The sequence below is a fragment of the Lygodium microphyllum genome, chromosome 4, assembly GCF_053477565.2.
Source record: "Lygodium microphyllum isolate KBCC chromosome 4, Lygodium_microphyllum_v1.1.10, whole genome shotgun sequence".
Taxonomy (NCBI): Eukaryota; Viridiplantae; Streptophyta; class Polypodiopsida; order Schizaeales; family Lygodiaceae; genus Lygodium; species Lygodium microphyllum.
Genome location: NC_141138.1, coordinates 175,514,261 through 175,538,266, shown reverse-complemented (window position 1 = coordinate 175,538,266; position 24,006 = coordinate 175,514,261). Strand labels below are relative to the sequence as shown.

At 38.3% G+C, this 24,006-nt stretch overlaps 2 protein-coding genes across 4 annotated transcripts in view; one reads left to right on the top strand and one right to left on the bottom strand.

Annotated features, from left to right (window-relative positions):
- Window positions 1–8,164, top strand: part of LOC148037941 (uncharacterized) — a 53,847-nt gene extending 45,683 nt beyond the window's left edge. Inside the window, exons 2-4 of one of the 3 annotated variants that reach the window (XM_087676975.1) lie at window positions 6,916–7,038; window positions 7,124–7,194; window positions 7,284–8,164. In XM_087676975.1, coding sequence (XP_087533101.1) covers window positions 6,916–7,038; window positions 7,124–7,194; window positions 7,284–7,685 — 596 coding nt within the window. In that variant the 3' untranslated portion in view covers window positions 7,686–8,164. Of the gene's footprint in view, window positions 1–6,869; window positions 7,039–7,123; window positions 7,195–7,283 lie in introns of all 3 variants that reach the window. The other 2 variants (XM_087676977.1, XM_087676976.1) reach the window with 2 other exon arrangements.
- Window positions 8,165–16,591: 8,427 nt separating this feature from the next.
- Window positions 16,592–22,026, bottom strand: LOC148037940 (putative protein ABIL1). Its single transcript, XM_087676973.1, has 9 exons — window positions 21,224–22,026; window positions 21,048–21,130; window positions 20,811–20,961; window positions 20,631–20,730; window positions 20,460–20,531; window positions 18,543–18,633; window positions 18,409–18,452; window positions 18,220–18,302; window positions 16,592–16,894 (listed from the first exon to the last, which is right to left on the bottom strand). Exons 1-9 carry the CDS (start codon window positions 21,335–21,337, stop codon window positions 16,724–16,726), a joined length of 909 nt encoding a protein of 302 aa, XP_087533099.1. The 5' UTR covers window positions 21,338–22,026; the 3' UTR covers window positions 16,592–16,723.
- Between the last annotated feature and the right edge of the window lie 1,980 nt (window positions 22,027–24,006).

Here is a 24,006-nt window from a genome sequence, read left to right as displayed (position 1 = left end):
GAAGAAAGAAAGAAGAGAAGCAATAAGGAAAAAGAGAGGTTGGAGGCGGGAGGAGATGGGGGGATTGGTCGTTGACGGAACGGGGGCACTAGTTGCTGCAGTAAATAGGACAAGAGGCAGACAGGACGTGCGTCCTGTAGATAGGAGAGAGGTGGGCGAGAGCATGCAAGTCCAAGATTCACAAGTGGGAAGGAGCAGCAAGTGAGCTGAAGGTAAGTGGGATGCCTCATGGCGTTCCTTGCCCTGTTCCGTTTTGGACTGGGAACGTTCCACAATTTTGGAATGCGTCCTATGATGGCTTTGTGCCGGGGATGATGTTTCGGCATGCTAGTTCCGGTTGTTTCCAGTTTCTATGATATAAAGCATTGTTTGCACATATAATTGATCCCCCCTTTTATACATTTGCATATGATACAAACAAGTCACGAAAGGACGTTATGTGCTTAGAAGCACCACTATCAAAATACCAAGTGCTGCAATTTTTAGCAACAAAAGACAATGCTCATATGAAGAAGGATCATATGAACAACACACAACAAAGGCATAAGACTACCAAGCTTGCCAAATGTGTTGTTGCATCCTTTGCATTAGCTGAATTTTTTACAACACTCATGCTCGATTGTTTCTTCTTTTCACTTGCCGTCCTCTTTTTGTATTTTTGAATTACACGCCCCTTATTCTTGCAATAATTGCATCTTTTTTTCTTAGCACCATCATCCTTGTTGCTTGAGGAGTCCATAGAAAAAGCTGTTTTGCTTTTTCTTTTAGAGTTTGAGGGCTACCATGACTTGCCTTTGTTACAATGATTGGTTGCGAATGCTTTGTTATACATACTTATATTAGAACGATTCAGTCGTGATTGCTCTTCTTGCAAGAATAGTGATACCAATGCATATAATGTGTAAGCATTAGTATCTCCCTTTGGAAGTAAACAAAGTGTAGTGGCAAAACTTTGATAAGTATGAAGTAGATCAATGAAGATCAAAGACATAAGAGATGCATTGAGAATGATTACATTAATGTTAGCAAGCTGCTCTTTAATGTCCTTGATATGTGAAATGTAGGTATCCATAGAATCACTCTCTATCATGTGCTCCATCTCAAGCTGCTTACGCAAGTAGGCTACATGAGTCTCGTTGCGTACCTGATACAACGAGGCAAGCTTATTCCAAGCATCATTGGCCGTTGTCCACAACTAAATATATGGGATAACTTGTCTCTTGTACGAAAGTGCAATCAAAGCATGAGCTTGGATATTATGTCTGTTCCATTTCAACAGATTTGTTGTGGGAGTTGTAGGAGGAGCTAGAGTTGAAGATTCACTAGTGATTATGGATGAGCTCAAAGAACCTGCGACATTTTGTGTAGGAGGGCTTTCAAGCCTAGCATTGAAACTATATATATAACCCCAAAGTTGCTTGGCAATATTTCCACATGGGATAATCAGTGTCACCTAATTTGTCTAAGTTACCAAACATACTGAGCAAATCATTTTGCTTGGCCATTGCTTGCTAAATTTTTTTACTTTAAAAAAAAAATGTAACCAGTTGCTATTCCAAGCACAACTGCAGTTGTAGCACAAAAATAAAGCAAAGAAAAGACAAAAAACTCACAATTTTGCAAAAAATTTATGGTGTCAATGAAAAAATTGTAGCTAAAAAATCTCCAATGTGTACAAATGTTGATGTAGAAGGTATAATTTATGGTGTCAATGAAAAAATTGTAGCTGAAAGAGCTCCAATGTGTACAAATGTTGATGTAGAAGGTATAATTGGCCTCAATGGTGGTAAATTTGGGGAAATTTTGTAAAAGCTGCAAATTTAATCGACGAAATTTGGTAAAATTGAAGTGTGAATTTAAAAAGCACCATATTTTGGTGTAAGAACAAACAATTTTGGAGCACCAATTGTAGAATTTCCAAAATGTTTATGAGATTCAGGGTTTTCAAGCAAAAGCCTTGACATTTTGAAAGAAATTTTTGGGAAATCAAGAACTGTTACAAAATCGCAAAATTTTGTGCTTGTTAGGGTATTGCATGTGAACGGGAGCAATTTTAAGTGGTTAAATGTTTTTTAAGGCTTGGGAAACAATAATAATTAAATATGTGATTATCAAGATTGTTCGATGTTAGATCCGTGCAGGCTGTTGGTTGACAATGATGAGGCATAGTTGTCAATGCTTTAAAAGTGGACGGGTTGTCGGGGGTGTGGAGAGATTCATGATTGGAAGTGTGATGTGGCGAATTGTCGGGTAGAGGCTATGTGTAATTGAAGTCCATGGGAAGGTTAGTTGACCAATTAGATAACTCCTCGGATGTAATGGAGGTGAATTGAAGAGGTGCTCCTAAAGCCATGTGACAAACATGCTTGTATTGATTGATATGGTTATCCTACTTGCATGGAGGATGATCCCCTCTCAGCTTTGGAGGGTTAGAAGTACCCTTTCTTCATGTGTTCAAATTTCCAAGTGGGAAAGAGGGTCAAGTTTGGTGGATTGCCCTCGGCCTTTGATTGACACTCCTAGTTAAAATGATTAGAATTTGGCAATGTTGATAGTACCTAATTTTTACTGGGCATATTTTGTCAATCTAGTTTCAATCCTTGGGGGGAGTTGCTTTTCTCCTCATTACTTGACACAATCACCAAAAACGTTTCCACTTCTTTCTTGTTTTAAGGTTTTAATGTTTTGTTTCACGTTTCATTTCATTGACTACCTTGAGATTTCGATGAAGAATATTTATTATAATCAAAATTACCCCATATTAATAATATAGGGAAAGAACTCGATCCATTAAAAGTAAATTTTCATTCTATCTAGATCGTAGGGTCAAAAGTCAAAAGCCTTTTAAAAAATATACACTCCACCTACTCATTTAGAAGTTAGCTTGCTCAAAGAGGTGTAGGCCAAAGGGAGATGAAGCAAAGTGTAGAAGAGGTGGAGGATGAGGAGAGTGAGGAGGAGGAGAAGGAAGAGGAAGAGATGAGGTAGAGTTGGAGGTGGAGTAGGAAGAGATGGAGTAGGAGGAGAAGATGCACAAGAAGGAGAAGGTGATGGTGAGCACAAGGAGGGTGTGAAAAGATCGGGAGCTGAGAAAGAAGAATAGTTGTCATGTTGTCTTTTTGAAGAAAGCTTGAAAAATAAAGTTCTGTTTTATGAATATTTAAATTTGGTAACATGACCCATTTCGTGAAACAAAATGGAACATTTTGTGTGTTTTGTCAATTCATGTCTTTTTTGGGGAAAAATAGGTTTTTTGGTTACTATGCTAGTAGTACTTGATTAGGATTGGTGGTTGGTCTTTCCACCCCTTACTTCCCCTTTTGTGTGGTGGAACTAAAGGCCCGCTACAAATATGGTAGATGGATTTTCTTGTGAACCTGATCAAATAACCTTGCAAAATATAATAGTTGACGTTCAAGTTCATAGAAGATGGTGGGTAACTAGGGCTGTGGGATGACTTGTTGCATAAAATTTGAAATATTTAGGTGGTAGCTTGTTCTAAACAAAGTGGCTAGATCACCAAGTGATTGTGGTGGGCTAGCTATGGTGAATTCAATAAGAAAACATTGATACCCTACCAACTTGACTATCAAATCCTCCCTCTTAGTGATTTTAAACTCTTGGAGTTCATGTTTGAGCTTGATACATTGGGTATGATTACGAGCTGCAAAGAGTCAACTAGATGGGTCCAAGACTTAAGATGCAAGATCAAAATGCTGAAGTTATGAGTGAAACTCTGGCATAAGACCCTGTATGAGCTCGACTATGGCTGTCATTTTTGCTTTTCCAAGAGTGGACTACCTCATACAGACCTGTCGGGGGTCAAGTTCTTGAATGAGTTCCCACAAGCCTTGGGAATCCAAAACGTGGCACATCAAGTTTGAACAAGTAGTAAAGTTAGACTCGTGGAAATGAGTCTTATCCATAACCACATTCTTGGCTGATATAGATCTATGGATGGTTGTGTGAGGAGTCCGATAAGTGGGAGACATAGAATAAGATTGTGAGTTGCTAGGCATTACGTGCGGTACAAGAGTGCTTGACATGGTAACTTAGTTGATAGGGTTTACGGGGAGAAACACAAGGTGTATGGAAAACACTATAACAAAGAAATGATGAACATTGAATCATGTGATACAATGGAGCTGAGCTTGGAGATGATTGCATTGTCTTGGCTCATCAAGTGGCAACAATTGTGGATGAATATGCTCTATGGAGGGAGCAAAACAAAGTCCTCGGTATCTATTGAAGAGATGGTTGCTTGACAATCAATTGGAGAAGAAAGCACAAGAATGTTTGATGAAGATCTCTTCATGTAAGTGGCCGTAGATTGGCAATTGCTGGGCAGCCCTTCTAGAGAGGAGAAAATGCAAAGACAGAAGTGTTTGATGATCCATTGATAAAGAGGATGTGGACCATTGTAGAAAAAATGTATGCTGATTTTTTTTCCTCAATCAGTTTTGGGATAGCTTCCTCCTGAAGATCATGCCATAGATTCGATCCTTGGAAGTATACCTCCCACTAAGCCACCGTACAGGGTGAGTGCAGCCCAACAATGGGAGATTGTAAGGTTAATAAGCTTTTGGAAAGGAGATTAATTCAATCCAGCTTATCTCCTTAGTTTTCTCTAGTGCTATTGGTATAGAAAACGGATAGTTCATGACGTATGTGCATTGACTAGGCATACTAAATGAGTTCACGATCAATGATCGATTTTCGATTCCTATGATTGAGGATATCGTGGATAGATTGTAAGGGTCAACCATTTTCAGCTACATAGATTTGAAAAGTGGATACCATTAAATATGCATTAGGCTTGAGGATGCGCCTAAGAAAACTTTTCTTACATCCTTTGGTCTTTATGAATTTCTTGCCATCCCATTTGGGCTTATGAATGTTCTTGTCACTTTCGATTGAATGATGGATAGAATCTTCAAACCACATAGAGCTTTTGTGGGCACATTCTCTAACGATATGATTGTGCATTGAAAGAATGAAGCACTTGGATATAGTGTTTAATGAGTTGCATAAGCATTGACTAATGATAAATGACAAGAAAAGTGAGTTCTTTTTGCACGAGACTTACTATTTGGGACATATTGTATCTATTGATGGTGTGTATATGGATCCCACAAAGGTTGAGGCAATGTGTTCATGGCCACACTTGTAGAATGTGCTTGAGGTTCCCATTTTCTTGGGCTTATGTTCTTATTATAGACGGTACATTTGTCATAATTTTGTTGAATTTTTTTCTCCATTGTATGCTTTGCGAAAAAATAGAGTACCTTTTAGATGGACAACAATGGAGATTTCAACATTTGAAATGTTGAAGGAAAAGATGACTTCGGATCTAGTGCTATTGCCAGATCTCATATAGTGATTTGTGGTATAGTGTGATACATGTGGACCGTGGTAATGACGTAGATACTGTTTTGGTGCAAGATGGTTGTGTAGCGAGCCATCTTCTCTATGGTACATAGAAAAATTTTCAAGTCTATGGGAAGGAACTGTTTGCTGCAATTCATTTACTATTCACATGGAAACACTGTTTTTTCAGGGCTGATTTTGTAGTGCAGATTGATCATTAGACATTTTGCTATTTTCTTACTCAAAAAAAGTTATTTGAGAAGCATATGACATGAGCAAACTTCCTCTCTATATTTCATTTGTAGATTGTGCACATTGATGGGTTAAAAATGTTATGGTTGATGCATTGTCCAAAAAGGCTAATATTTTAGTAGTTACCATAGTCTATCTCATTGAGCTGGATGCCATGAAAGACTACTAATTCAAACTTTGCTAATGTTTATGATCAACATTGCAATGGCCAAAGGCATGAGCCCTACATGCTTAGAGAGGGCTTTCTTGTGATGTATGGCGGGTTATATTGTCACATAAAGTAGTTGAGGTCAAATGTTATGATTGAGAGTCGTGCTCCTCCGTATACAAGGCATAGAGGCATTGATGCTACGGTTAAGGCAGTCGAGCATTTCTTTTATTGGCCAACTTTGAGATCTGATGTTGTGAGCAGTTTGTGTGCACATGCATTGTATTCCAGAAGGTCACGTATGATAGGCGGAAGGTTCCAAGCTTGTTGCATCCTTTGCCTATATTGGATATGCCTTGGCTGAGCAATTGCTATGGATCTTAATTTTGAGCTTCCAAGGATTCCTACAGTGAAAGACTGGATTTGGACAATCATGTGTAGGTTTAGTAAGCAGGCCCATTTCATTCCTTTACAAAAGAAGATGAAGGCTGATCATATGGCATGAATATTTTTGCAGCAACATAATCTAAATGATGGTACTTATGAAGTAAACAAGATGTTAAATGAATAACTGAACTTGTTGAACGGGTTTCCTATATGACTAATACTTAATCGTATGTTTGCACTCTAATTATATGGAGTCACTTGGTATATTGAATCAATGTGTTGTGCACTTGACAATTGCACACATTCCTCTAATAGTTTGTTTACAGTTTCTGCTCAAGGACTTGCAAGGTTTAAAGCCACAATTAAGTAACTGGACTCTTTCAACAGGAGCCTCATTATCTCGCTGGGACAAAATTTAGTTACTTTCTTGACTCAAAACACATGCTGGATAAATATCCCTTCTGAAATAGTGTGGACTGATAAGTGAATGGTTGTAAGAGCGCTTATCCTGGTGTAAAAAAAGATTTATTTGACTCGATAGCTTATGGTCTTGCTAATTGTGCAGAGATCATGTGATTATATCCCTTGTGCAGTGGCTTCTACCTTGTTAATTGTGCAGAGATAATGTCATTAAACTTCTTGTGCAGTGGCTTCTGCCTCTGCCTCGTAAATGCTTCAAATGTGTGAGTCTCATTACAAGCTCTTAATTCTGCAGGCACGCAATCTCCTAAACGATTATATGGATAAAACATTTGAAACAGGGCCCATTGGAAGCTCTGCACATGGAGATCTGAGCATAGATTGCACTGTGGATGCTTCAAGCGATGGATTTCGTCTTTTTAAACAAGCACCACCTGGCCTTTCCGAGAAAAGGCCCAGAAGAGGCAGGTTACTCTGAAATGGGAAAATTAGCATGCTACTTGAGGCAAATTTGCTAATTGGATGCTGGTTTGCATGGCCAATATGCAGAGGAGGTGGCAAAAGCGAGAATAAGAAAGAGGCACCAACGTGATGAGGCCATTGACGAGAAGTCCGAACTGGTATTGAAACACCTTCCGCATGTGTGGCCTCGTTTATGCTGCTAATGCAACCTTGTCCTGGATGAACATTTGCATACTTGTTGTGACAGTTCCAGTCCAATTTGTTGTCAGCTGCAATGGATGGGGCTACTGTTAAGCGGAAGGCTGAAATAGCTGTTGCTAAGGCTTTTGAAACCTGGATTTCAAAGCACGAAAAACAGAAACAAGCTCAGCAGATTGAGAATGAAAGGATAGCTTTGCTGAAGAAAGAACGAGGAGAGCAGTGGCTGCCTTCAGTTGCAAGGGATATGGGCATAAATTTGGCTTCTGATGGCACACGCCTTTGCAGTTTGCAACAACCAAAGCTGATAACTCTGACGAGGAAAAGCTCGGAGTCAAACCAGACTAGGCCGGAAGACATGGAAGGAAAGTCTAAGAAGAAGAAGAAGAAGAAGGAGAAGAAGAATGATGATGAGAAAGAAATAAGAGATTGGCTTTTTGGTGTTGATTGATGGATGTTGGTTGTCCGGATTACAATCCATGAATGTCTCTCACTACACAAAAGTGTGACTATTACGAAGCACCCATGTTTGCGAAAACTACAACGATGTGTGCCCCCCCAGAACAGTACTTGAGAATGCATGATCACACCCCCCCCCATAGGAGCCCTCGTGCTCACTGATGTTTAATTGGCACGCCTTTCCTCTACGTTCATGTTCAGTGTGTAGTCATTGCATTTAGTTAAGCAGGTTGATGTAATGAACATTTTACTTCGGCTCTTGTTTTTCGTGACTTAGTGCAGTCTTTGACTAGTTAACATGAAGACTCTATAATCTACTATTTCTGAATAAGCTCGGAATAAAGACCCAATATTGATGTGTGCGAATTACATCACTACTAAAGGGTTTGGATGGCTATTAGATATGCGAGTAAATTTCCCTATTGTTGGACGGTTTAGATGGTTTACATGAGCTAGCTAGAAGAGCTTATGATTTTATGTATGGTCAATTTGTTTCATTAAAAAATATTGAAATGTAATCATTTTGCACAGTATCCTCTTCTTACTCTCTTTTTACTCAGGTTGTCTTTATGTTTCGATTAAATTTTGAAGCTACATTAAGTTGATTATAAAACTATATCTGCAATAGGATACTGAGATAGTATTCATCATCTAAGGCCCTAAGCTCACCACTTGGATTATTTTGTTTGAAGTTATTACATTGTTATTATTTTTGAAAAGAGAATAACAATTATGATTGATTATATTTGATTAAGTCTTTGCAAATTAATGGTAAGGTTTTGTAAATTTATTTGGCAGGTGATTGATGTGAATTCATGTAAATAGGCTTTGAAAAGAGGATCATGATGATGGCTTACTTGCTAGCCTAATCCAAAATATCATTGAGTTGAGGAACTTGGATGATTGGTCAAAAGGCCATATTAAGCTTGACTATATACAGCGCCCTTGCACATTCAAAATCTCAAATCTCAAGTGATCAATCTTTGAGTTCAAGCAACTTCAAACTCACTCCTACCTAATATATGACATTGGATCCAAAGAAGTGAATTTGCACCAAAGCCTAATCATTATATTTCATTGGCCACAAAACACCAACCTCTAGATTGCCACCCTTAACTCCACCTACTTTCATGAATGGTTAAACCTTACTAACATGTAAGTGTGTTTTTTAATGCACCTTTAGTTTACTCAAGCCCTTGTGGGTCACGATTCTTTCCCATCTACTTAGTAGCAACTTTTGTGGGTAAGGAAAAGTGAATTGTTGAGGGGTTTGATGATATCAAAATCATGTTTGTGGATCTTGTATCAAACATACATCTAGTTTATTGTGGATCTTATATCATACATCCCTTTAAAAATCCCTTTGTGGATCTTTTATGGGTTTGTAACAAATAAAACATATTTTATTTGTAGCCACGTGCCATACAACTATATATTTACATCTCTTGTTCTTCCATCCCTAGCTCAAGGCGAAGTCCATGGACGTAATTGGTTTGATAGCTTGTAACACATGCTAAATGGTGAATTCAATCTATGCTCATTTTTCTTGTATGTGTGAAGTTAGGCTTCAACTGTTAAACACTAGTATTTGGGTGTGAACCATCAATGACTAACTCATGCAAAGAGGATGCACAAGAAGAAATGGGGTGAGAAAACTCAATGGAAGAGAAGTATTTATGAGAGATGGTGAATTTTTCTAAGGGGAAAGAGGGAAAAGGAGAAAGAGAATCTAAAGAGTGTTGGAAGAAAAATGATTGAGGGGTGGGCTATATATACAAATGGTCATTAGTAGGACCCACTAGCTCAAGTGGTAGTGAACCAAGGGGATCAACTTGAGGCCATAGGTTCTATTCTCACAAGAAGTGTAAAAGCTCCTTTAATGATTTAAAAATTGATTATAGCTCCACTTGGTTGGTCACCAAGGTGAACATTATAGTGGGACCACATGTTGAGTTAATAGTCAAAGGGTTCGAGCACCTTGAACTACTTCATGTAAATCTTGACATTTGATTAATACAAATATCTATTCACACAAATAACATGATGATCATTGTTCCTTTTTCTTCAAGCATTCACATAACAAGGACCTCGAAAATGAGACATTATTGTTGTAAAAGAAGGTTAAAGAATAGCGTGTTGGACTAAGCTCATGTTGGATTTAGGGTTGCAAGAAAGCAAGTACATTGCTCAAAGAAGAAGCTTGAGAGAGCACAACTTAGTGCATTGAGAAGAGAAGATTTACAAGACTGTGTGTGCCCTAATAGTGACTAGGCATGTATACAAGGTGGAGGAGAAAAAGTGCCTCAATGAATGTAAGTGTGCTTGAACTCATAAACTTTGGAATATAGTAACAAATTTCCGCTGGGAGTGATGCGGTAAACAAGAGTTGGTAGTCATGTACAAAGAAGTGTCATGCTTGGTAAACTAGATTAATCCACAAAGGGGATTAAGCCTAAAGCTTTATGGAAAGCTTAGAACTTCTCATGAGGCAAAGCCTTTGTGAAAAGATTTGCAAGGTTGTCATCTATTGGTACATAGATCATAAACTTGGGTGCAGCTAGCACTTCATGTGACTGCACACCATTAAAAAGAGGCAATAAAGTACTGTAGATATCTTGTGACCATAGATCTACATCTTTTATACATGAAAGTAAAGGTTGAAGAACATTTGCCACATATTTGATCAAAATACACTTACTTTGTAGATGGTATGACTTATAACCTTTGCTTTCATTATTCTACCCAAGAGAAATGCATTTTACAATCTTTTTATCCAACTTCGTGCATTGTTGCATTAGTATCAAAGCCTAAGCTAAGTAACAAAAAACACGGAAGTGAGACATGGATTGCTTTCTATTATGCCAAGCCTCATATGGAGTGATAGATTGTAAAGCCTTAGTCAAGCTATGTGGCAAAGCTTGACTCTCAATTTTACACCATGCCGTCTCCATGAGTGATGTATTTTTTCTCTTAGCACTACCATTTTTTTGTGGTGTATATGGTGATGTATATTGGTCTTTTGTCCCACTTTCAACCAAATATACACTAAATTCATTAGCTATTTTCTCCTTGATTTGAACAGAGAGTGTCCACTTTACATCTTGACAAATTTTTAGCCATGCTAACAAAGTGCTTGAAGCATCAAAACACTTTAGATACTTAGCTTGTAACCCACATTCTCTCATGCTTAGGAGTGGTCATCAATGAACATTACAACATATAAATAGTTGTCAAAAAATATTGTTTGCATTAGACCACATGCATGATTATGTACAATTATGTACTTTGCAAGCAACTTTCACCTGAAGCACATCGCATGTTATTTAATATGCAACCTTTAAAAATGTGTTTTGCAAGTGACTCAAGAGTAGGTAATGAAGAAACCATGCCAATTTTCTATAGACGCAACAAACTAGCAAAACTCAGATGATCAAAATACACATACAAAAGTTTTGCATCTAAAACTACTTGCAAACATGCAATCATTCATGCCATATCTTCTGCACATTTTTTATAATTATTGACCCTTTACAATCCACAACATAGTGAACCATATGCAACAATCATATTACCACAAGCGAGATCATGAACTCTATATTTGTCATCAATAAACTTCACAATCAAGTTAATCTTGGCAAGTGCAAAAATTGACGACAAATTCTAGTTGATCTTGGTACATATTAAACATCCATAATTGTGAAAATACTATCGTTAATAGCAGCTAGCATAAATTTTCCAACTTCTTTGATAAGATAAGAGTAGTTGTTTGCACATATCACGATACTACTCTTAAGGGTAGGCTCAAGAGATGTGAATATATTACATAAAGAAGTAATATGCTTTGAGACACCATTATCAAAGTACCATACATTTGAATCCATAACTCACATGTAAGAATCATGTAGAGAAGTCTCATAACTGCATTGCACACTAAATGTCCATTTTGTATTCTATATAACATTTGCAAATTCTATCCATAATTGCATTGTGTACTAAATGTCATTAGGGGAGATTTGGACTTACTTTTGGGCCTTGTAAGAAGTGTTATATCATTGTCCTATTAAAAAAGGGGATCCACAAATAACTATATCCCTTTCCCCTTAAAATTACATCATGTAACATATCATCAGAAAGTTCTTGATGAGAGGATTCTAAGGCACCAACCTCTGTCAAATTTGGAGTTTACATGCTTAAGTATAGGGTGTCTCGACTAAAAGGTAACCTTAAGAGATCCCTTACGATAGCTTTACTCTCATTTGGCCTCATGGAATATTTGTTGCAATTCCAAAGAGCTTAAAAAGTCCAAAAGTGAGTCCATATCTTCCCTAATGACATTTCGTATCCTACATAACATTTGCAAATTTTGACTTAGAAGAAGAGGCATCTATAATAGTCATACCAGTCTCTTTCTTCTTAGCCTATTTCACACCAAATTTATAACAATCCTTAATGACACAATCTTTTGCCTTACAGTGCTTGTAAGATGTCTTATTCTCTCTTTTCTTGTTATCCTTATTAGCCTTTTTTGTTTAAGCAACATTTGTTGATTTCTCCTTACTAGTGAAAAACGAAGCTTTTCCTTTAGCTTTGTGGCTAGCAACACAAAAGCTTCGTCTACAACACACATAACTAACCTATTTTGTCTAGATTTTTCTTCTTGTAAATAGAGATCAATCCATGAAATACAAAGCATTCGGATTTTCTTTCATCATCAAACAAAGAGTAGATGCAAAACTATGATAAGAATCAAGAAGACCTTTGAGAATAATTTGCACAAGTGAAGTATTTGCTAATATCTTTTTTACAACAATCAAATGCTCCTTAAGATCTATGATCTTTGTAAAAAAACTATCCATGGACTCACCTTCATCCATATGCTTACTCTCTAACTATTTATGCACATAAGCAACACGGCCCTCATTTCTTTCTTGATACAAACATGCAAGAGTGTCCCAAGAATTCTTAGCTGTCTTAAATGAGAAAATATGTGGAATCATGGTCCATTCAATAGACAATGAAATCAAAGCATGAGCCTTGTATCTTTGCCATCCTAACAAATCTACTGAGGAGTAGGTGGTAATTGTGCTCCAGTATTAAAGACAATAGAATTGGAGCATGTATCATCCTCAATAATCTATATTTCTATTGAGGCATCTTTTTGTCTCTTACCATATCTTGGTAGTGATAGGTGTGAACACACTTAGGATCATCAAGGTAGCTTTTTGTCTCTTTAGGAAGTTTTTTTCCTTGAGCCTTGTAGATATGTCTATTCACTTTTAGGGCATAGTTACTCTTACCATATTCTGGTAGTGATAGGTGTGAACACACTTAGGATCGTCAAGACAAATTTTTGTCTCTTTGGGAAGTTTTTTTTCTTAAGCCTTGTAGATATGTCTATTCACTTTTAGGGCATAGTTACTCTTATAAATATTCTCTATTCATACTTCGCAATACACTTTGAGTTGTGCTTCTCCAAGCTATGTACTTGCTTTCTTGCAATCCTAAGCCCAATGATTTGGTATCAGGCTTTGATCTCTTGGTCAGTGTCATCAACACCCTTCACTTAATTTCCTCAAGTTGGGATGACATTTGATGAGTGCTCAAATATCAACCAATACCAAAAGGAAACCAATAGGGGCTTAGCATCATCATATTTTTTTAATTCATGCTAACTTCGACCTACATTTGCATTGTTGCCACAATACTACATAGGCTATTTCATCCTTTCATGCATAATTTCTAACATCAATCAATTCTACCAAGTAAGGTTCCTCGCATTCTCATTTAATCTACACTGCATACCACAAGTTTGTTTTGTGTGTATGTTCCTCTGTATAGGCAACTTTTGCATCAAGTACAATCAAGGGCTATGATTGGCAATAATGATGTATTTCATATGTTGACTATTGAGAATAAGTTGAATGAAACCAACTATCCTAAGTGTGTTCACACAAACTTTTGATATGTAGATGGAATTCGAGACTTTGTAAGCTTTGCATGCAAATTCTCAAGGTCCTGGAGGGGATTTGTAAGAAATAAAGTATCCATAAATAATTCTAGCGAGTGTATGCTTATCATAATGTACATGTAGAAAGCTTACTTGGAGAATTATGTAATTGTGTCAATGTCATGAAGTGCGATGAGCATATGATTCTTCCTATGTAGAGTCGCGCACGAGAGAGAGAGAGAGAGAGAGAGAGAGAGAGAGAGAGAGAGAGAGAGAGATTGTTTGTGATGAGCATCCAATCATGAACTAACCTTTTAAAGAAAGAATTGGAATTCATAGCATGATCTATGAACTAAAATGATGTCTTTTATAATAGGAAAAGCTTATTTAATTACTAACAGCCTTGTGGTGGCAAAGCTTATGAGGATGTACTCAAAGTTGAAAGATTTAGAAAAGCAACCAATATGTTTGTTGACCTTCCATAGGATGATGTTATGACATGCAAAATTTCTTATGGCATGTGTTGAGCATGGAAAAAGATAGAAAACACTACTGATACTTCCATAGATAGATGCAACATGAAAACATTAGTTTGGAAGAATGTGTGAATTTTGTTCAAATTATTATAGATCCAAGCATAAGGAGTAACTTAAAGTGTTTATGACATCATTTTATAACATTGCTTCAAATTTATTGCTCATAACATATGTTGCACATGAAGTAGGGAAGACCTTAGAGTTAGATAGAGAAACAGACAAGGAATGTAGTTTTACGAGTGTGGCTTGGCTATTCCTAAAGCCTTCAATACTATTCAATGGGATTGGTTTGTTAATGCTTTCAACTATATTCATACATCAAATGCATCATGAATGGCACCAAACTATCCACACATAATAATGATTGATATTCTATCTAACGAAAGAAGTTCCCACTGCCTACACATTGGTACATGAATGCCCATCCATGTTAGTGATCATAGTACTAATACATTTGTCCAATATGCTGAAGAAACAAGGACATCTAGGGATATTTAAAAACTACATATAGATGGCAAACTTTTGAAGATAAGGGTCGACAATGATTGTCACAAATGAGAGGACCTTAATCATGATGTTTCTAAGGTTCACAAAGGTTTCCTTAAGATATGGAGATTATGATGAATACACACATGCAAACATTGAGATATGAAATTATATAAATATTTACTAAGATACCTCGAAGGCATATAGGATGAAGAGAGACAACAAGATTTTAGTCACAATCCACTGTGGGATGCCATTGATGCAAAAAGAAAACCCAACTACTAAAGCTATAAAACATACTAAATATATCATGTCTATAGATAACTCCATGCTTGAGCTATTTGAACTCCTCTATAATCTTTCACCCACCTTGATAAAGTGTGCCGTTGTAGCCTTGATAATTGCCTACTTGCCCTTTTTTCAAGCTGCCCTCAATTGATGATTTCACTTGGTGTAGATGAGAGTTTTACTAGTGCAAGTTCATTTTTGATTCACAATTTGGTTCTTCTGGGACATTTTCTTTAATGCTTTTAACTTTAAATTCTATGGTTCCAAACTCCATAATTGCTTGGTTCTTCATGCGCTTGGTGATACACCATGATACCATAAAAAATATTGGCCTTTTGTTTGGTCTCCACTTTGTATAACTTTCAACATGCTTGACAACCCTCTACTTCCTTAGGTTTCTTCCTACCACTTCATTGAGTGATGAAAAGATGGTGTCAACCATTACCTTGCTTATTTATGTCACTTTTTCTAATTACTTCTATATCACACCTTGCACGTCAATTGTCAATTCCTTTGACTTCATCTTGACGAACTTCCCATCAATTGTAGCCACCTTCATTCCCAACTTCAATCCTAGTTCCACTATGCATGTACATACTTTGGCGAGCAAGTCTTTCAAGAACATATCCTCTACTTCTAAGTTGCAAACTTTAGGGCATAAGCATTCCTCCCATGGTCTTTGGGTGTATCTCAACGTTAGGCAGGAGTTAGTCTAACCCTCTCTCCTAGGTGTTGTCCTTGCTCCACATGGGAGGAGATTGTGAGGCACTAACTAGACCATTTGACTATAGGGAGGTGTTATGGCAGACCGTTCAAGAGCTCAAGTGCACTTAATGTGGCAGACCACAATGTGATAACTAGATTATGTTCTGTGCAAGAAGATTTTGCGAAGAGGGGCAAAGTTTGTGTCTATATGGGGGTGAATGCTAGACATTATCATTGATATTCAATAGAACATAAGAAATGTTTGGCACAAATCAATTGGAATACTAAAGCCTTCCAAAAGCAAATCAATAAAGAGTAAGGCCTTATAAATGGATGACATGCTTCAACACTGCCATCAAAAGATAAAATGATAGTGGGACAAATCACAAGATCCAATGTGAAGACAAAGGAAGACCACATTGTGCTAACTAGATCGTGTGGTGTGAGAGAAGATCATTGATACCCAACAGAACATAAAAAATGCTTGGCACAAATCAATTGGAATTCTTAAGGCTTGCAAAGGCAGACCAATAAAGGGGAAGGGCTTCTAAATAGATGACATGCTTCAACACTTAGCCCATCAAAAAATATAAAATGCTAACGGGACCAATCACAAGTTTGAATGTGAAGACAAAGGAATACGACCCATTGCATGAATGATGTTAGGGTCAAAATATAGTGATAAGCTGAATCCTTGCGTGTGCATATTTTCCAGAAACTGGAGGGTAAAATCTTTCCAAATAGACGACCAGACCTTAAATGCAAGGAGGGCAGATCCAATGGAAGGCACTCGCTTAGAATAGGTTAACAGTACTAGTTTTGAAAAGAGCTTTAGATATATTTTGTGAAATGCCAATACACAGCCTTCTATCACACCTGTATCTTTTATCCGTTCCTGAGATATTTTCGAGTAAAAAACATATTTGGCCCCACGAAGATTCAAATATGAAGATCGATTCCTAGCAATACAGTACATGTATAGCGTTGAAAATGAGTTTGACACGAGCATTTGTGTACGTAAACTACTAGTTCTGTTCAGAATTTTTGGCACGCTTCGTGACACAGAAATCAATGCCTGGTTATGTTAAATGGATCATTTGCTTTTGGTCTTCCACTTCTGTTTCTGCTCAGCAAAGATGAAAGCATACGTTTCTTCTGTGTGGGTGTGGCCTGGGGCTGCTTGCTTTCGTCAAAAGAAATCAAAGATAGCAATGACCTTGAAGACCGTGGAGAGGAAGCCTGCATGAAATCAACACAATTTAAGGATCAGTGCACCTATTGCAGACATGGACACAAACTTCAATGTCTGATGGAACCCCAAGTAAGCTGTGAATAAAAATGCTACTTTTTTGTTCTCAAGTCCGCATAACTTTTTCTTTTCCACGTGCCTTGTGAATATCGCAATGGTTTTGATTAGCTGGATCAATTGGATCTCTTTAGACGTGTGCATGTGCTGAAAAATGGACTCTGAATGATTTTGATACGCTGGAGTTGGGGATTCTATTTGATACAATTGGACATGAATCTAAGATTTTGCCTTTCACCTCTTATGATTTGGCACATTTCACTTCAGCTAGGACAGATTTGCAGCCATATCAGATCATTAGCACCTGTGTATCCTATAGGATGGAAAGCCACACTCATCCAACAAATACATTGAGTCATGAGTGTTCCATAAATAACAGAAACTAGAATATTGGAAGTTATCAACTTGGCCCTAACATGTGAAACTCCTAATTCTACAATGGTTTATCATCCCTCATGTGCAGTTTTACTTGCCTCCTTAGACAAGGACCCTCATCAAAAGGGAGGCAAAACTTTGATCAAAAAGGCTTATGTTAATACTTCTCCCTTTCTCCTAGCATGATGTGGATACAATCATTGACGCTTTGCATTGATATGGTATGGCAGCTGGTTTGCAAGGCATCCCAGAAGCCTCCAAGCTCAAAAACTTCCTTAGAGAGAAACAGAATTGAGTGCAAATGTGTAAAACAAAACAGCTATGGCAACGTCCCTCTATAGGCGACTTTCTAACTCTGCTCCCTTAGTGAGAATGATGTAGTAGTTCCATTGCTATTCCCATCTGTTTTTCATATGTATATGAGTATGGGTGCAGAAGCATGGTTGCCCCAAATCAGTGTGCAGGCCACAAACAGCAAAAGCACAATGAAACTCTCACTTCAGGTCATAACTTTTCCCCAACTCTATTCAAGGATGTGTACTATTCTTCTCTTTTCAGATGTTTGCGTATGTGTGGTCTATAACATAGGTGCACACAAAAAACTTCCAACTAGCTGCAGTAAGGGGTAAAAACACCTGGGACAAAGGGAAACTTCAACACATGCAAAAAGGTTCTTCATGAGATGTAGTGAGAGGGAACTAAGCGGGACAGAGAAAGCACAACTGCTTAATAATCATCAGACTGATTGGTATAAAGCAAATAGGTACACAAAGCATGCCATATCAGGAATAAGTGGAAGTCTATAAACTGAGAAGACCACAAAGCAGCCAATCCAAACTCTCTACACATTACCATGATAATCAGACAGTGAGCGTGTTGCTACCTGATGGGGTGCTTTTATTGGTGTAGTAGATGGAGAATTCTGACCAAAAGCTTTCCCGCCGGATAACGAACGAGGAAACGATTCTAGCTTTCACGATTGAAATTTAGTAGTGGCACATACTTAAAAAATATCTCTCCATAGAAAATTTTAAAAGCTAATTACTCTTTCATGTACCAGTAAAAAACTGACCTTTAAAGCTTTGCTTATCATTTGCAACATTAGTGGACAATACCCTAAAAGAGGAACAGAAATAACATTAGACTGATAACTTCTGAATATCTTACTTGTTTTAATCATTGAAAGACTTGGTTCAAGAAAATTACCTATCAGGATGTGAACTGCTCATGCTCCCTGAAGAAGCAGGTGAATTGTCTACTAACAAATGCCAAGATAGAGACTTTCCAATCCTGGGTTCTGGAAAATATCAAAGAAAAACTTAATACTTCTCTCACAACAAGTTGGATGCCAACAATAGCTTCTCACTGATTATTTTAGCATCTCTACTGTTGCGACCTTCTAATTTTACAATGGAATTAAAGGATAACTTGTGAGTGCTATAATTTCATTAGGCTGCTTGTCTGTACAGGTCATAAATAACTGTCAAACTTTACTGTGGATTACAAGCCCTGACCATAAATGTGTAGTGCGGAGAATGGTGTGATGTATAAAATGTCATGTAGCACAATATAACATATGATGTATCATACATAATGTTTCATTTGGAGGGGGGTGGAGGGGCCATGGTGATGACTAACCTATATCTCATGTGAAGAGCTAGTGAAATCAATTGATGTGATATGACATGTCACGTGATAACTACTAGTAGCTGCAAAACTAATGGCATGCCTGCTATTTGTCTGCTCGTCTGAGCCATAACACGATAGGGTTTTTCAAGAGTTGGCTGTGCCAACCATCAGACAAAGCAAGAAAGCTAACTACAAGCATGGCAAAAACACAATCCCCATCAAGTCATCATCGAGTCTATTCATATAGATGTATGAATTAAAGGATCATGAACTAAAGGGACGTGATTGCATGTAGGTGCAGTGTATGCGTAAATATGTCATTTACTCAGGCACATGTCACCATCTTTATCATTGATGGAGGTTCTTGTGCCATGGTAGGATTGAAGGCAGTTCCCTATAGACAAGTCCTCTAGACATTTTGTACTTCATAACAATATATGTTGTTCAATGGACATGATGTATGCTCATGGATCACTATGGTCTTTTTCAGACATGACAAATTTATTCTTTGAAAAAGACCATTGCTAAGGTTAATGCAGCTCCCTCCCTCTCCTCCCCCCCCCCCCCTTCTTCTTCACACACACACACACACATACACCAACTCTCATAGATCACTATGGTCTTTTTTGGACATGTTACAACTTTCTTTTTCGAAAAAGACCATTGCTAAGGTTAATGCAAACCCCCCAAAAAACCTGTCCTAGTCTAGTGACTCATCCTTTATGGCTCGTGTTTAGTAGTAGATGAGATGCTTCCTTTGGCACTCTTCCTACTGTTGTATACAACGAGTTCCCTTATTTTGTCACTCCATCCCTCTTACCCCAATGTGTGACAACAACTAATTAAACAATATCACTCCTTTAATCACGACTTAGGTAGCATCCCATCCCCCCCTCCCCCTCCTCCCCCAAAAATCTCCTATCCTTTTCCCTTCCCCCTTAAGCTTCCTTTTAACAAAGTGCTACTGGGCAATCTCCTTCTCTCTCTGTCTCACACACACATCAACTCTCATGGATCACTACGGTCTTTTTCAGACATGATACAACTTTATCCTTTATAAAAGACCATTGCTAAGGTTAATGCAGCCCCCCGCCCCCAACACACACACACACACACACACACATAATGTCACTGTTTCCTTCCCCCCACATATATTCAAACTTGACAATGGGCAACACATCCCTCCCTGTGTGTGCACATGAGCCCTCCCATCATATGCATATTTGACAGCATGTGTCTCAGAAGCACAAAATAATGCCACATTGGTATAAATCTCAACATTGGTCACCAGAAGCATGTGTGCGCGTGTGTATCCGTGCTGTCATCTATGCATCTGCATCTATTCCTATTGCAGTCATTGAAAATGATCATGATACAGCCAGATTCCAATGGGAATGTATGTCAAGAAAGAAGGATATGATGCAAGCACAGTTACAAAATCGTTTTGACCTGAATTCACATTGAAACTGCAGTACTTGAGTCATGTGCATGTACCATTCTTACGACGCACTGGTTGTGCAAACTTTTCTGACTGTTTTCCATCTGCAACTTCAGAACTAGTGTGATCTGTTTTAAGTTCAGAATAATCAAGTACATGAGATCAGACTTTGACTTTATAAACTTTTGCACAGCAGTGACCTGTTAGAACTTTGAAGTAGCAGTGACCTGTTAGAACGTAGTGGTGGTGCCGTCTAGGCTGCCCTCTTACTCTCTGGTACTGCTTGAGGCCTTCATTGTTTCTCTGTTCATAACATGCTTGAAGCCGCTACAAGAAAATAATGGGAATCAGGGACCTGTGGCAGTAGACAGTGGATAGAATAAAACAGTTCGTCATGATTGCACTACCTTAGTCAGACACGACACTTGAATATCAAGGACAGATATGTCAGTAGTGCGTTGAGATAACAATTCGTTCATCTTAAAGGCCACAGTACCAACATGGTCTACTGCATTTATCAAGGCCTTGACAGAGTAGTCCTTTAAGTTCTCCAGAACCCTGTATGGAGTTTGCAGCTTTTATCAGTTTCAAACTGACAGACATTATGGCATAAGACTTTTCAATCGCACACGGCAAGAACATACGCCTGCTTTTGGTCGCTGTACAGGTAGGCTGATTCACAGTACTCTGCTGCGGAGTAGAGGTGCGGCCGTATATCTCTGAGCTCCTGCAAATCCATAGGCCCTCAGCCAGGGCAAAGCTATGATTATGAAACGAGAGGCTTTCCCAACAATATGCTAAACCGATGGAAGACACGTACTTGCAAGGCCAGAGAGAATTGGAGGCTGAAATTATCTGCACATTGAGGATCATCGTTAAGGAATGAAGAAGGGGAGGAAGGAGGAGGTGCTTGGAGTGGGGGATAATCGTCCATGGTTGGACAGGCCTCCTCTTTTCACAGGGAAGCTTGCACGCTATTGTGAAATGAGACATGCATTCTTGCTACTCCCACCCTCTCCTCAGTGCTATTCCTTCTTCATTCGACACCATACTTAGCTCTGACAGGGTTTTTTGCTAACCCCGTGATATTCCGGCTTCTTCACGTGACACCATAGCTTTCTCTTGCAGGTCTTTTGCTAGCGCTGTGCTATCCCTTCTTCATGTGCCACCATATTTTGTTCAGGTGCGTCCATCATGTCTTCTTGCCGCAGGAATCCATCATTCTTTGAGGTCAATGTCGGCCATGTTTGCCTTTGCATCTGCTGAAATGTTACGACATCGCGAGCGGCGTCATCATATTCACGGTTGCACGCCTCTTCTTCTTCTTCTTCTGCCGCCATCTGGAGTATGATGATGGTCCCAGCAGCCTTGCTTCTCATGTTAACAACATGATGGAGCGAGCCCGTCTTCATTTGGAGAGAGTTGGTAGTGCGCGCACATGATCGCTCCGCGTCTCTCTCTCTCTCTCTCTCGTGGCCCAGCCTTACGCATGAAGCATGCGTTCTCTCTTTCTTTTTAACGTGTGTCAGAAAGAATGCACGATCTCCAAACCACCGACCTACCTCTTCACGAATCACTACACAAGGGCCCCTACCCTACAGCCTACGATACACACACAATCCATAAACGATAAAACAACCCACATTCGTGGTCGTTCAATGTTAGAGCTAAGATTTCCAAGGTTGGATCATCCGACAGTTCTTGTTCCATCGCAGGTTTTTCATATATCCTCGTTCAGAATAACGGTTCTGAAAGCATATCGCATTTTAGGACATTTACATTCAGGGACACATAAGACTAAGGTGCTAAGGATCATCCCAAGGCCTAACACATTCCTTTTCATTGGGCGGTTGTTGCTTCTAGATCACCCTCTCAAGTTTACAAGATTGAAGAACTTTGTGACTTCCCACACCATTACCTTTACCTCTCATCAAAGAACCTAGATGAGCCGTTAACTTATTTTGATGAAATCCTTCCACCAGTTCATGGTAAAAAGCCAAATATATCTTCAATGACAACAATACTCTTGTAATCTCAAAAGTGGCAAGGAGGCATATACATCACTTGATATACCATTAAGGATCTTCATAAACAAGTCTCTTTATTTGTAATCTCAAAAGTGGAAACATGGCATATGCATCATTTGATATACCAAGAAACATTGCCAAAAATGATCACTTACTAGTTCACAATCACGAACCATTTAGCTCTACAACTTTAAATGGGTTTGCACTATTAATAATTCAAGTACTTAGCATTCCTTATTAACTAGAGAAATATTTATATTAGCATGATTCAACTTGAAATACAAAATACATTAGTATTATTGTAATTGAATATGTTTCCTACCTAAGTTCTATCATTGCTAGAGTTTGAATTTTCACCATGAGATTGTACAAGGGTTACATCAAAATAGGTTAATGGCTCATCTAAGCTCTTTGATCCGAGGTAACAATGTGGTAGGTCACAAAGTTGTTCAATCTTCTAATCTTGAGAGGGTGATTTGTAAGCCAACAAGTGCCCAATGAAGAAGGAATGTGTTAGGCCTTGGAGTTACCCTATGATTGAGGGTTAAGAATTCACTTTTGTCACAAATCATTGAACTGAGGAGGATTTATCAAAGATAAAGAGGTAGGCTAGCTTGATCGTTTCTGCCCATTAGATCTTAATAAGGGACCTATGAAAGATAAAGAGACAAGCTAGCTTGATCTTTTCTACCCATTGAATCTTTCATAAGTCAAATGTGATATATTCTCATATATGTATGTATGTGCGTGCGTGCGTGCGTGCGTGCGTGCGTGCGTGCGTGCGTGTGTGTGTGTGTGTGTGTGTGTGTGTGTGTGTGTGTAGATATATATATATAGAGATTGGGACCATTCAACTTGAGGATATTGAAGGTGTTGAGGGATGAAAATCATGTCTATTATCTTAAATGTAGCCTCATTAGGAATAATTCCAAGACTACAACCTAAATGGAAATCCATCCATACACAAAGAAATTACATCTCATAAATACATAGCTCATATAAACATGAGATATGCACACATCAATTTGGCATAAGCCTATTGAGAAACAAGCATAGGTTAAGTTTATATCTTATGTATGCATAAATAAAGTAGAAGTTGTGTGTGAAGTGACTTCAAGGTCAAAAGGTATCTATCACTTTTGGGGATACTTTGTATGTACTTAGTTGATAATGGAAGTATGAGAATAATAAAGAAGAAGAAGAAGAAGAAGATTGTTTGAGCCTCCATATCTTGTACCATTGCTCCTTCTATTGTGCATCCATATCCATTCCTTTTAGTTGGTATTAGAGTGGGACTACGAGATGGAAAGATTGAATTGAAGAGCGCAACAAATCAAGGTCTATATCAAATTGGAAGCTTGCTATCTACTAGTAAACTAGGTACAAATCCTCACCTCATCCAGTCGAAAGTAGGTACACAGATTCAAGGGCTATTGAGCTCACTTGGAATGCATTTTGGGAGCCATGGAAGGTTGCAATTGGATGTACAACAACAAGGGTTTGATTATCTTTGGGTTCAAATCGAGTCATGTATTGGTTTTTGGAAGCAAGAGGGTTCCTTAAGCTCGCGGCTTGC

What these genes read in the sequence shown, in the direction of transcription:
- LOC148037940 (XM_087676973.1), bottom strand. Translation starts at nt 21,337, where the DNA reads ATGGACGATTATCCCCCACTCCAAGCACCTCCTCCTTCCTCCCCTTCT. An exon ending in ACCAGTGCGTCGTAAGAATG is followed by an intron (nt 18,634 to 20,459) that starts GTACATGCACAT and finishes GATATTTTCCAG; the next exon opens with AACCCAGGATTGGAAAGTCT. An exon ending in AGCAGTTCACATCCTGATAG is followed by an intron (nt 18,453 to 18,542) that starts GTAATTTTCTTG and finishes TTCCTCTTTTAG; the next exon opens with GGTATTGTCCACTAATGTTG.